The sequence below is a fragment of the Argopecten irradians genome, chromosome 10 (genome assembly GCF_041381155.1).
Source record: "Argopecten irradians isolate NY chromosome 10, Ai_NY, whole genome shotgun sequence".
Classification (NCBI taxonomy): domain Eukaryota; kingdom Metazoa; phylum Mollusca; class Bivalvia; order Pectinida; family Pectinidae; genus Argopecten; species Argopecten irradians.
Genome location: NC_091143.1, coordinates 25,529,560 through 25,545,242, shown reverse-complemented (window position 1 = coordinate 25,545,242; position 15,683 = coordinate 25,529,560). Strand labels below are relative to the sequence as shown.

The 15,683-nt window shown below is 32.8% G+C and overlaps 1 protein-coding gene across 1 annotated transcript in view; it reads left to right on the top strand.

Moving 5' to 3' along the window:
- The window catches only part of LOC138332625 (opioid-binding protein/cell adhesion molecule homolog), an 88,461-nt gene that overhangs the window by 70,746 nt on the left and 2,032 nt on the right, over positions 1–15,683 (top strand). The window contains exons 2-4 of the mRNA XM_069280627.1: positions 3,782–3,915; positions 12,565–12,769; positions 13,197–13,349. Of these exons, the coding sequence (XP_069136728.1) occupies positions 3,782–3,915; positions 12,565–12,769; positions 13,197–13,349 (492 nt within the window). The remainder of the gene's footprint in view (positions 1–3,781; positions 3,916–12,564; positions 12,770–13,196; positions 13,350–15,683) is intronic.

Sequence of the window (15,683 nt, the reverse complement as noted above, 5' to 3'; positions counted from 1 at the left end):
CAGGGTCACCATAAAGCTGTTTGTCCTGTGTAGACACGACAGTGATGTAAGGGACACCAAATTTATTATTCTGTCATGTTATCGTCTATTTATATAGACCTTGAGTCTATAAGCGATAGGGCCGGAATTGAAACTAGGACATCAAAACTTCATCTTTATATCTGTCTTTCTGGGACTCGGTGCAGATGTTTAGGGACAACAAACAGCTAGTGTTTTGGATGTTGGTATTAACCTATGGCTGGTTTGTTCATGTGAGATTTATAAAGATTTAAATATGCTCCACTGCCGACAGAGCATGAATGATATTCATTATTTGAAATTGTATGTTTGTTTAATTAACGTCCTATTAACAGCTATGGTCATGTAAGGACGGCCTCCCAAGTATGCGGTGTGTTGCGTGTATGTTGTGCGAGGTGTGTGTATTGGGACACTGCGGTGTCATCATTTGAACAATAATTAAACAAAGTATGTCTAATTAACACAAAAAATTATATAAAATAATTTATTTTTCATTTTGGGCATGCGTTATCAGTATTTCATTCTATATAGCTTAGGATATAGTGCCATAGATTTTTTTCGGGATGCAATTAATTTATTATTCATATTTTTAACTTGAAGTAAAATTAGAAGCTCAAACTTTGTGATGGTGTTATGTAAGTAACTTTTAAAACTTAAGAAAAATACTAAATCGTCTGCTCCTGTTTTTGATAGTGAAAAAAATACCATTTGTCAGCAATGGAGCATCTTTAAGAAACAGCAAAATGTAATAGTTTAGTTTCAATATGTCCTGAAATAAATGGAAATATTTTGAAAAATTGATTGACATTGACGTTCTGTTATTGTCATTGGATTTCATGTATTTTCTGCATCATGTTTCTGTTTGAGTGAATACCCCACCAAATATTATTTTGGGTTTTCCAAATAATCTTGAACCATACTAAACACTGGAGTTGTCAATACACAATCGTTATTCATTGTTTTTGTTTTTATATGACCATTAGCGAGGAGGATGTTCTCAAAGACGAAAAGCAATGGTCAGGTTGTTATAGTTATGAATCATAGTTTTGTCATTATGTGATGTAGTAGTATTGAATGTGATTTTATTGCGTTCCTTGTCTAATTAAGAGACAAATATATCTCTTTTTACGTATTTGATTAGAAGTTTCATTTGTATCTCACAAAAGCAAAATCTTCTGTCCTGAATAAAAGATTGAGCCTTTGTCAAAACTGGAGCATCAAGAAGCTCATCTTATAGACGAACACGCGACAATCCACAGTCCTATGACCTGTTTCTAGTGAACTTCAAACCGATACCAACAATTATATAAAGGGAAACAGTCGTATTGACTTCATTGGCGAATTGTTTTCTTTACACTTTGTTCATTATTTTCCGTATTGGCTATACAAATAGAGAATGTGGCGACAGCTTGCTTATCCTTGACAGTTTGGATGTACTGGTCACGAAATATCCATGTGTGTGGTAGGATCATGCTGCTTTCTTCGTACGCACACACTCTTCTCAGTGCCCGAAGGTCATACATGTACATTTCTGATGGGGCTGAAAAAATATATAGTTGACGTCCGGTGGCAAATATTGTCGCCGAGAAATATTCTTCTTTACGGTGACCAATTGAACAATATCCCATGCCCTCTTAATGACATCCTGTAATAAGTACTGTCGTTACCTCTAGAAAACTCTACAGGGACTGACATAGATATGTATATAATGTATAAAATGTTCATGTGGTGATCACATGTTTATTATCAAGATAAAAAAATCCACTTTTGAATATACAAATTTCATCTAATCCATCATTACATTCCTACCGTAACTATAAGTGTGTTCAATATACAACCAGAATTCAGTTTCAACATTTCCTAATTTTAAGGAATGCCTTAATTAACTTGAAATTCTCCATAGGAAAGCATTACAAAAGTTAAGGGAAAGGTTAACTTAGAGCTTTCCCTTACTTCGTTATGCTTTCCATTTGATCAGTTAAAGTTAAGGAAATCCTTTAAGTTAAGAGATGTTGAAGAAACTGGGACAAAAAAATTACAGATGTTATGTTGGATTTTAAATATTTACTAGGCATTTAGCCTAACCTGCATCACGTGTCTATAATCAACAAAATTGATACGTACAAACAAAGTATATTCACGTACTAATACCTAGGGGTACATAAGTTCAGGTTCAACGTTCAAAATAAGAATTAATTGTATTTAAATCAATAAACTTTTATCAAGTTTGTTAAGAGGTTTTTACTGTATGAACTGAACGCCTGCTGGAAAGGTTCTAAACGTTAGATAAATTATGTTAGTTATAAGATATTTTTATTTCTTTCAATGTTGGAAAGTCAGTTACAAAATAAAACAGGAAATGTGATATTTTTTAGAATTTTTATTTATCAAGTTATCACAGTTGTTGTAAAACATTCAATTATCATCCTGCGTTTACGTTTTAAGTTTTAATCGAAATAAAAACAATCCTCAAATATTTAATTTGCGTTTTTATTATTTCCGTTACTCTTTCTGACATTTATCCCCATAAGGTTACCGAGGATAAGATCTTTATCTACTATTCCTAGATTATGTACTGTACCACACTAGTCGATTTCAATGAAGGTGTACATGTAGATGTTCTGTATTCTGCAAAGCTGTTTACAGTTATTTTGAAAGTGCTGTTCTACCAATCCATATAAATACTAACAAAGTCTTTATTTGTTGGTGTCACGCGTTATTCGAGCATTCTGTTGATACCCAGCAAATTGTGTTTGTCGTGTTCGGGTGTGTTAATGGGTAAACTCAAGCTTCGTACTAATACATCAATGGCGGTATGTATTAACATGTACTTCACCAAAAAGGCAGCAGTCCCAACACTTATCAATCTCAATTAAGGCAGTGAGTTCAATTAGTTTGTTTTAACAGCCGTCTCGTGTGATAAAACATATTAGTATCTTGGCCCGATACGTATATTCACAAGGCAAAGCTCTCGTCCACCTGATTAAAACCTATTCCGAACCTTGACTCGACTCATTGGGCTATGTCTTGGTGTGTTCGAAATGGTTATGGTTTGCTATTAATATCACCACTGAATGCTTTTTATAAATATTTAATATGAATAAAACATCGTCTTACAAAATCATTAACTTTAAATTTAACTTGTTGATTATATATATACATATAATTCTGTATAAGTTATATTGAATTCGACCAAATGTTTGATATATATATATATATTTGTAATAAATAGGGTCGAAAATATGTAATTGGAAAATCTTATACACGACATTCGTTTACAAAACGGCTGCAAGATATTTACAAAAATACATATTTTATTTTTTCTAGCATGGTTGGCATTTGTTACTTTGTAATTTCAGCGTTGATGCATAAAGTTAATCACATGTTAATTAATTACATTACAATGTACGTGTATTTAAAGTTAGTTGGAATAGTTTTGTGTTAATTGTTCACATGGCGACGGCCATTATGTTCATAATCTAAACGCCAAATATTTAAAAAAAAAATCTTGTTTTCGGCGGCCTGAATTTTATTGTGTGTGTTTCTATTAATTTGAACAAATACGACGAAAGATGGAACGTACCTAATTGTATGTATGACTAACACAAAAATAAAAGATGAAAATGTTATTGTAATCTTTCAGATACGCTTATAGTGTAGGAACTGTACCGTTATCGTATGTGTTTGATTATTTACACATTGTTTTTGACAGTTTTCCTCATTTCCATATATTTAATCCCATGTCTTATTTTGTATTTTACAGTTCTGTCCGCCATTGAACACTCGACACAGACGGCGTTGTATCCTGTATTTGACACCTCCCCCGTGAACATTACCACGACAGCCGGGAAGACTGTCAAACTACCTTGTGAGGTCTTCTACCGTGGTGCTCACAAGGTACAGCTTTCACCTGATTTCGTCTTTATATGTACTTAACATACTGTAAGCCAACTTATTTTCGCGGCTACTTTGTGTCGCATTTTCTTGCTCAACGACATTTTAACGGCAATTTAATTTCGCGATTTATCGCCCGCGAAATACACAAAATTAAATCTCTCCCGCAATTGACTTGGTTTACAGTAATTAGATCAGGGTCATTTTTCCAAATGAAGTTCAGTAAAGCAGTATCATCAAGTTATTTGTGCCGTATTTTTCATGCTCACGAATCAAGGAGAGCTTTTAATATGTCATCATTACCAAAATTTACCTACATTTTAAAAAAAATACAGTATTTTCAATGCAAAGGTTTTAATATACAAGAAGTACAAATAAGAACTGAAAATTATTTTTGGCAGTACTGCCAAAAATCATTATATTTACCTATATATAGTAAGTGAGATGAGTACATACGGTCATACCGTGAAGCCAGATTGTGGTCTACAAGTTCATTTCACATTTTTACAGTTACATTAGTAATTGTAAAGTGACTTGTGTAGGTATGTTTCCCTTTAAACATACATAAGGCATAAAAACCAACAATTTTACAGTACACAATTTCTGTGTTGTGTAACTAACGTTTATAAGGCATCTGAACCAATTTGAATGAATTCCACAGCCATGATTTATCAAAAAAAAAGTAGCATGTCAAAATTTTCGCCCAGTTACGGCACATATAACTATAAAATAGGGAAAACCTTTATTTTAATTTCTACCTAGAAAATACTACAGATATTCATGAAAGTGGGTATTTCGTAATTTTTGTAACGCTGATAAATCATATTTTAAGAAATTTCTTAATATAAGAATAATTGATGATACTAGACATTTGGAGATCCTGGCTCGAGTTTGGTCGAATCTTTCTATGCTTTACCTAATGTTAAATGTACCGATACTTTGTCGCATGTCCCATCAGTGTCGTTAACGTTACATCATCAAATTGTAGTACCATTACATAGCAACATAAATGTGAAATGGAAACAGCTTACTGCTGCAATGACCCAATATCGTTAAACACACCACAGATGTACAAAATTAAATCCCTCTTAATGAATCTAGGTTTCTGCTATATTTTTTCTTGACTTCTGAATCAGGTAATGTTTATTGATGATGACATCATTATTCTCTATTTTATTTAATTTCATTAATGCAATAATAGTTTCATTCCAAGAAGTAGATCACATATTAATATCACGTATTTACACGGCTTAATGAAATATGTTCGTTTTAATTGTCATCTCTGGATTATGATATATTTAAAAGAGAAATATTACAGAAGGTGAAAATGAGAGTTTGCTTTAACTACATAATTTGTTCGTTGTGACCCGATGCTTAAAACACCTTCATAAAGACTCCAGCAATAATATATTTATACATTAACAAGGATAAGATATGGTGCTCTCCATCGTTTTAATTCCTATCACAAATCATGAAACATATACCTATATCAATCACTTAGTGAAATAAGCCTTAAAATTCGCTTTGATGTTACATCTATGTCATTACAGCGTCTAATTCGATAACACGCCAAGTACTGGGATTACTAACGTAAGTAATTTCAGAGCGGAACGATTTTTGGCAAATAAATCGTAAACAGGTTCGTGTTTCAATGACACCGTGCGATGGATGTCGATTTCTTGTTTCGACGCCGATTAATTTGACATTTGACCTTTCTTTGATGTTTGGAGATGAACATTAAGTAGTGAATTCATTCATGCAAAATGTGACAATACTATTGTTATTTAAGAGTGAGATATGTTTCATCCAAAAAAACAAGTAATGCCCAGGACGATTCTGGGAAACACTGGATAATTTACAGTAAAATCAATTTCTCGCAGTCTACCAACAAAACTGTTCACTGCGACGCCCAAACATATGTCGAGTGTTTGATAGCGTTTTAGGCTTTCTCAGTATGTTTATAAAAAGACACGAATAGTTAAAGCATATATAAAGAGTTCATTCACTATCAATAACTCGATTTTGCGATACTAAATCGACGTGGAAAAAGTACGATTTACCGTCGATTAGTCTCTCCTTCCAGTTTTTGTGACGTCTCAAAAATCACTTTCAAATATCACGTAAATTTCACTGGAAGATGAGACTTATCGACGATGTTAGATCATTTGATTTTGCTGAAGGTAATGGCGTATTTATATATTTTGGTTATTTCTGTTTGTCTATATTAATATCTATAGTCCTTATAACTATATTTTAGACAATTTAGATACTGGTTTTATTATAATGTCACGTTTACTGGGTTTTAACATTGATAGTATACATGATATTATACGCAAGACTTTGATTACGACCATAACTTAGATCGTTTTTGTTAAATGTCATATTATCGACCAGGATAATTTGAGGACGGCATCCGTGTATGTAGTGTGTGAACGGCTTTATGTTTTGGGAGACTGTGGTATGTTCGTGTGGTGTATAATTGTATTAGTGAGATATTTTCCTTTTCATAGCGCTATCCCGATACAGCATACCATTGTTAAGGGGTTTTAGCATTCAGCACGTTTGTTATTACGACTTCGACATTCGCATGATGTTAATGAATACTGACCGAAACCCCCATCAAAAACCAGTATCAAATCTCTGAAAGCTCATGTAAAGTGCACAGGACGTTAATTAAAATAGTGAAGAAGAACTACAGTAAGATGCATGCATATAAACGTTGGCAACTCAAAAACTGCTGAACCTATTAATGTCGCTGCATTTTCGAATCGCCGCATGTCGTCGAGAACAGCGCAAAACCCTGGGTATGAAATCGAATTGAACTTGTTAATATAACTATATTAACTAGACTTAATTAGTGTATTAAGTAGACAATGTTAACTACAAATGTACACATAATTATTGTTTTAGGTAGACAATGTTAACTAGACTTTTATTAGTGTGATTGGTAGACAATGTTAACTAGACTTTTTGAATGTTTTAGGTACAGAATATTAACTACACTCTATTAGTGTGATAGGTAGACAATGTTAACAAGATTTAATTAATGTTTTTGGTAGACAATGTTAATAAGATGTTATTATAGTGTGTAAGTAATAGACTTTATTAATGTTTTAGGTAGACAATGTTAACCAGACTTTATTAGTGTGATTGGTAGACAATGTTAACTAGACTTTATTAGTGTGATTGGTAGACAATGTTAACTAGACTTTATTACTGTGATTGGTAGACAATGTTAACTAGACTTTATTAATGTTTTAGGTAGACAATGTTAACTAGACTTTATTAATGTTTTAGGTAGACAATGTTAACTAGACTTTATTAATGTTTTAGGTAGACAATGTTAACTAGACTTTATTAATGTTTTAGTATTCAAGGTAGACAATGTTAACTAGACTTTATTAGTGAGTTAGGTATACAATGTTAACTAAACTTTATTTATAGTGAGACTTTATGTTAGGTATACAATGTTAACTAGACTTTATTTATGTTTTAGGTAGACAATGTCAACTAGAGACTTTATTAATGTTTTAGGTAGACAATGTTAACTAAACTTTATTATAGTGAGTTAGGTATACAATGTTAACTAGACTTTATTAATGCTCTAGGTAGACAATGTTAAATAAACTTTATTAATGCTTTAGGTAAACAATGTTAACTAAACTTTATTATAGTGAGTTAGGTATACAATGTTAACTAGACTTTATTAATGCTCTAGGTAGACAATGTTAAATAAACTTTATTAATGCTTTAGGTAGACAAAGTTAACTAGACTTTATTAATGTTTTAGGTATTCAAGGTAGACAATGTTAACTAGACTTTATTTGTGGGTTTGGTAGACAATGATAACACTGTCGATGTGATTTAGCTGTCGACGACTGCAGCTTTCGGAGGTCTGTTTCACAGATCGATCGTATAAATGGGAGCAAAATTAACACTGTTGAGTTATTAGAACACAGGATAAATCAACGTAATTTCTCAGTAATTCCTGAGTTGTAACACTTTCATTCATCGTTAATTTACCTGCAAATTATTTTGTGAAGTTGTCACGGCGCCAAATATATATATGTATATATACACTGTACAAAAGGTGTTCCAATTACTTTATCCAATGCACCATTTAGATTGTCGTTTGCTTATATATCATCATTAGTCTCAATTATCTTGCTTAGATAACGTAATAGGTAAAACCCGGAGGGGCATTCTTCTATAATACTCTTCAATTTCTTCAGACTATGCAAAAAAAACCTTTCTTTAGAGAACATGTTGGGGCAAAGTAACAAAGCCGGCGCAATAACAACTATTATCAATACGTATACTCATTAACAACTAATACAAAAACAAGGAATACCTGCTTATCATACAAATATAGGTCACAACTCACACGTCACGCAAATATAGGTCACAGCTCATGATCACTCGTCATGCAAATTAGGTCACAGCGACATCAACAATGCAAATCTAGATTTCAGCAGCACTCGCCATCGATCAGTAGTACCATTTTGGTTATGTTACCACTTGGCAGTAAATAGATAACGTTTAAAACACTAGTCCTAACTAAGAAGCGATTTTTTCTAGGAATGAAGAAGTCGTTAAGTGATTCTCGTCACCGACCTTTAACGAATGCTTACTTCAATCTTAGTTTAAGAGCATACGATGACTTAGTAACGTATTCTCTGTACTCATATATTTCCATTTTTGTGTGAAAAATGTCACAGGTCACACATATTGTGACAAGAAAACCCTATATATAGATTAATACTAAAACCTCCATTACTTTCCCTTAATTACCGGTGCTTACGAAATTTAGGCAATAAAACCGGTTTAAACGGCTTCTGAAATACACACCAGATACGTATAAACATGGATTAAGACATCTTAACACTATCGAACTTTGGTAGGCTTTCATAGAAAATACTGCTTCTGAAATAGCTAAAAATGTTACTTTAAACAATATATTATCCCGTTACAACTAGCATTCTGTTCGGATGCATCATCATCGTAAGAGCTTGGTGTAAGAAGTTCAAAACATCCTATAAAAACCAAACGTAATGTTTTAATACTTTATGTATAAACATATTCAAACTGTATTTTTTCATCATTGCATCTTGGTGTTATTTTTCTAATATTTTACATGTCTAGGTGCCTACTCTGTTCGTATTTCATTTCAACAAATTTTATTGACATTGATGTTATAGTCAAAAGGATCAAATGATGTTCGTATGATGCCTTATTCAGCATCTTACATCATATACATTGTCAAACACATATTCTGATATAATTTACATGGTAGATTCTGTTCATTCGTAAATCAAATAACCGAATGAAGGAGAATTTCTTCTTTTTTCACAGTACTTTTTTTATTATTATAATTTTTTTATTTTTTGTTTTATTTATAAATTTTTCCAATATTCTAACAGTTTGACATTGACTCAAATCTCCGAATATTGTAAGAAGGAAGATAACCCTTACATCTGTAAAATAGACATGGGTTCCAACAAGTCATGTTGTGAATTCAAAAGAGATATTGGAACGGCTAGAAATCAATATTTGGGTGTACATATGGTTTAAAACATTATTCTTATATAATCATATTGAGATATGTTTCCTTTATTGTATATTTTATGAAGTTTTTTTGTTATTATTTTACAATGTAGTATTAATGGACTTAACAATGACATTGGTGATGTATCAGCATACATAATTTCCTGCGCAAGGCCCTCACCGGGGGATAGCCCGCGGGAAGCAAATTTAGGCATTTTCTATGTAAAAGAAATTCAAGATAACCCGCGCTGAAAGATTTACCGCGTTTCATCCGTCAATACAAAACTTAGAAGTGCAAGTGTAATCTGCATTAACATTGGCTTGTGAGTGGTTTTTTATTATTATTATTTATTTATGAAATAAAACTGAAAACATAATACGAAAATACCACTAAACAGCGAGTATATAAACAAGGATTTATGATTCAACCCCTTAGACATAACCACGTACAATGTACTTAGGAAGGTTCAGCGTTCCTTTCCTATTTAGCGCTATATACAAACCTATGTCCCGGGAGAAGAAAGTGGAGTTAGGAGGTATTTTAAAAAAATTCTGAAAAAATCGTAATTTTTATGATGTTGCACATAAAGTACGATGGTTACAAAACATAATGAAACATTTGGTCTACTGCACGACTGACGGCAATATAGAAGTTTTATGAGTGGAATATTAAAAGCCAAACTCATACATTTTCTATTGAATATTATTTCTGTTGATAAAGCCAACAGTTGATGTAATTTGATTTCGAAGTATAGACATATTTTAATCTACATTCGTGAGGTTATCTGCTTAAACCAGTATTCATATATATGAAAAAATGTGCCATTAACAAATTGAAAAAAAAAATCTAGCAAATAAAACACACAAAATGATTTTTATATTGTTCTTGATAAGTAACGACTTGGAATCAAACTTCTCCTTTCAAGGTACATAACTAATTTATTGATGGGTCTATATAGGCCTTTGAGATATGGCAGTCTGCCGATAGTATGGATGCAGAACCTATACGCTGCTTCCAAGGTGTGCTTTCTGACATAAGATCTAGGTGTCACGATATACTGAGCGTTCTCTGCTGGTTGTATGCAAATCGACGGCTGGTTAATGTCATGTTCAATTTCAATGAATATGAAAGGAACTTCCGATTGCTTTGTGGTTTTATTTACATTATTTCAGTGCAATACTTATCATTTTAAGTGATTTACATAGACTTTTTGTCGGGTCGTCAGCTCGAATAGTACCACATTTGGTTTTGACTTTTATAAGTTTTGAATATTGTTTTATCACTCTACTGTAATGGACCTGGAACGCAGAGCACATCAGTATCTGATGATATCTGAAATCAACCTGTATCCGCACGCCTAATCGAACACCACTAAAACAGACACCCGAACTTTCTGTGCTGACTATATTTAATTATAGACGCAAGACTTACCAAAACGGCATTATCTCTGGCGCTCTGTTGAGATGGATAAACTTGGAGAGAAAAACAACGGACATTGTATCTGTCTATAATGATAAAACGCTTGCGTCCATTACTGGCAATTCATTAATAACGAATTCCTCTTATCGGCCGATTTACAACCACAACAGTAAAGAATTTCATCAATAAACTATTTCTAATTCGGCTTAATATTGCCGTAAATAATGCACTTGGCAGTCTGATGCGGCGGCCGAAATGACAGTTGTAAATGTTTGCAACGAATGCGCATTTACATGCAGACACGAAACCTTGACCAATCGTCAATAGTTTTAGTCCAATTCCCAGTTGTAAGTTTCCCAGGCCTCCATGAGTGATTAACTTACAAACGTTAACATAACTTCTTCCAGAATTGCTTTAAAATACTTAATTTTACTTTCGCATGTATTTGACATAACGTGTTTCACAATTATTTGACAATAAGGCAAAGAATGTATTTTGTTTAAAATAATCAAAAGGGTACGGTTTCTTTCCTGTTATCATACAGAAGTTGCCATTTTTATTGTTTTTGTTAGCTTGCCGGACAGGTCCGCACGTTTACGAAGTATTCCGATGGGTGATCTATTTAAGCTGTCGTATTCCGACACCAGCAGACCTTGTTAAAAAGCTTTCAAATGGACATTTGTTTGTGTACCGTCGATCAGGCTGACCCCAATAGCCTCAACCAATCACGGATGTAGTATCTGTCAAAATAACTTATTGCATCAATAGATACCGGGAGAAATGGCTTGATGATCCGGTACTAATATGTTCGAGCTGAGAGAGCCGTTGTCTTATTATTATTAGTTAATGCGTTAGCGATCGCCGTCCATTAATGCTGGACTAGAGACCACGTGACTGTATCCGAGACAATTATATAATGTTTTTTGGGGAGAGGCACTGCTAAATGCACGCTCAATCACATCTCATATATTGGTCATTTGTGCGATATAAGGAAACGACTGCCAGCGATGGCACTTAATCCCTATAAATGTTCTGCTGATGCGTTACGATAAAGATAGGAATGGATGAATGATTGTAATGATTTTGACATGAGGTACAATCCCATAAAATATTTTAAATAAATGAAACTTAAAAGCATAATGCGATATTATGTGATGCATCATTTCATAATTCTTTTATTTTATTAATCTCATTCTTCAAGCTAGCAAAATGTCTGTTGTGCATACATTTTATTTAAATAATGAATTTAGTGATGAAATATTGTGTAAATGTTTGCATATAATTATGTTATTGCAGAAAACATGGCAGAAAGATAATGTTAAATAGAGACTATGATTAAAAAAGCGAGTAATCACTACACACCACTTTTGCATGGCGGTGGTACTGTAAAGCTTCCGTTTTGTTGGACTAAAATTTCCGCGTAATAATCCATCGCGACTAAAAAGAAACTTAATGACCAATTGATCTAGCTCGTGGTTATTACTTGGTTCAACGTTATGATAACGAAAATAAAACCCGCTTAAATGAATGCAATTACATTCATTTCAGCCAAGCACATTGTTCAGCTGTCCGGGTAACGGTAGAGTATAAAGAGACAGAACAGTCAGACAATATCAGGATAATAACATCGCTATACTGGGTGTTTTCCCTGGAAATTGATGATAACTTAAACTAATTCTCCTTTTCAGGTGGTATGGATGAACCCCGAGAAAACCGTGTTGTCCAGACTCGAACAGCGTATCATTGATGACATACGCATCAGTGTAGAACGAGAAGATGTACGGGAATGGAATCTCCATATAAGGAATGTAGCTTACGAAGATAAAGGTGAATACACGTGCAGTATAAATACAGAGCCTGTTCAGGAAAAGCACGTGTTTCTCGAGGTACAAGGTATGTTGTTAAAATGAATCAAATGGATTCCAACATAACAATCATAGTTGACTCAATTGAAAGTGATCATGAAACTCGATAAATCTGTTTAGTAAAAAAGAACTGACCGTGGAACTATTAGTCACCAAGTTATTTCTTCATTTTCTTTACACCTTTAATTGCCGTTTGTGTTTACCTTCATTTTTAAGTATTGACACAGTGTTAGCTATATAATCTGTATTATATCGTTTCACAATGCAATATTGGAATTAAAAATGTGGTTGGATTTTAGTTTTGTCTTGTTCAAGATTACTGGCCGAAATGTTTCTTCTAATATTGTTGACCTTGCAGGACGTACAAATGGTGTTTTGCAACCCTAGAATTCAATACAATGTTTATTTGCTTAAATGGAAAATATATTTTGCTGATTATAACTTCTACATTCCAGTTCCTACAAAGATAATAGATGAATGGTCAAGTCGAGATATGACGGTCAGTGAGGGCGATACGGTTGAGTTGATATGTAACGCTACAGGTGTCCCTCCCCCAACCATACTTTGGTACAAACAGACTCAGTACTACGACTCGGCCGAGAAGAAAGGTAGTTGTTCGCCTGACCGGAAGTTCTTTAAAGGCAGCGGTAGGCCTCAAACAGGTTCATGGAAGACTTCCTGTATTCGACGCACTTCAATTACACCGCCAACGAAGAGCTAGTTTATTCAAGGCTTATAAAATTACAACTACTTTATTTGAAAGTCTCATTTCAGGCTTAGAATCATTAAAATTTTCATCAATTTCAGAGAGATATATAAACGGTAATTAATCACAGCCATGATTGTAATTGTTTTGACACTTCCATAACATCCGGTTTCTCCATTAAGCTTTCTATGAATACTAAGTGGATAAAGTGAGCACATTGATGTGTGACATTTTACGAGATGAGAACATGTTGACGTAATTAGATGGTAATTATTCCCGACCGGTAAGCACGCAGTAAAGTCATGTTGTCCTTTGTGATATTGGATGTTTATTGATACTAATGGTATAGAGGATCTTACATGAGTGGCTATGTGATATGGAATTCATCAAACGAGTTCAACAATTTGATATAGCAACGAGCCTTTAGGTGAGTGATATATCAGATTATTTAACGATTTTGATAAATTTCTTATCACATAGTCACGAGTGTAAGATTCTATAACATAATTTTCAATAATAGAAATTTAAGTTAAAAAAATAATTTCTTCTCTATATAAAAAGTAGAATTCCGGCTCGGATGTGACGTTTCCGTCTACTGTGACAATCATGCAACGTCATATATAGATTATGACGTCAAAACTGCCTCTGACGTCACAATCGTGTTATTACACATGTGTCTTAAGATAATTGTGACATGGCTAGCCGGGTCAGTTATGTGATAAAACAAGTTATATTATTTATTCATGGTTACATATTTAGACTTCGCCAAGTTTACAATATAACCGTTTTAAAACACATATGTGCAATGGACAACAACATACAAGTACTTATAAATTCAATAATAAAACAATATTTGATAAAAAAAACAACATTGAAAATGATTTTTAAAAAAGATACAAAGTATAAATATCATTTCTGATTGACAAGAAACAACATAAAAATATATATTATATATATTATTATAGACAATGGTAGGTTACACTTGTTCAGCTACTTTTGTGGCCACACGTTACAGTTTTTCCGTGTGAATCTAAAAAAAAAAACATCGTGAGTGTGTGAGCATTATCAACACTTGCTACAAAACAGCACACATGAATTATAATAAGCGAAATCATTTTAGTGCGTTATGTCTGGAGCGTAACACATTGGGATACAATTACCTCAAAAATGTCATCATCTGCTGAGTCATAAGAAATTTTAACAGGCGTACATAGCTAACTATCTTGGCACATCTGGTTCTATTGTACTTTTATGCAGTATTAAAATAGGTCATAAAGTTTTGTTTTGTCAGTTTTCTGCGTTATAAGTATTTTTCTCGGTGCCTGCTACATTAACAAGTAACCAAAATATTCCCTTTCATCTTTTTTTTATTGAATGTACATTATTTTTGTCTTAATTGGAGAAAACGTTGGGTTCCTTTTGTCATTATTCATACTATTTTCACGTTCACGTGACTCTGGCGATTGGCTGTAATTTTGATATTGACTGCGTCAAATACAGGAAGTTTTCTGTAGATGTACTCAATACACTATATTCATTACAAACACCTATATATCTATGTATATATATATCTATATAATCGAAAATGTGTGTTGTGTATATAGATATAGCTTAATTATTGTGAAAATATGTACACATCTTCACCATTTCATGAAAGCTACCCACAAAAATTATGTAATATTTGTTTACTTTCTTGTTCTATTTCCAACTAACTTTTTAAAATGTATACCTGGAATACTAAACACTTTTGCTGGCGTTTTTGTATGATTTGGTCGTCATCATTGTATTGTAGTAATTTCTAGAGCTTAACATTACAAAACTCATCTTTACATTTAGATCTTAGAGTTATATAACTCTTCTTTTTTGTTTATATTTAGAATATGAGTTATGGAACTCTTATTTATTTTTGGATTTGGAGATAGGAGTTATATAATTCCTTATGTATTTGCATTAAGAAATAGGAGTTATATCAATATTATTTTTTATATTTAAATGTTGGCGTTATATTAATTTATATTTTATATTGAAATCTTGGATTAATATAAATCTTACATTTTATATTAAAATCTTAGATTTATATAAATCTTATTTTTTATATTTTCATTTTTACGTAATAAATTAGCTATTATCTGCGTGTAAGCCATCCTCAATACCCCAGGGGTTACTATCACTGTCGTTATGACAAAGTAATGCTGTTGGCATATCAGCAAAGAAAAACGCAATGACCAATCACAGA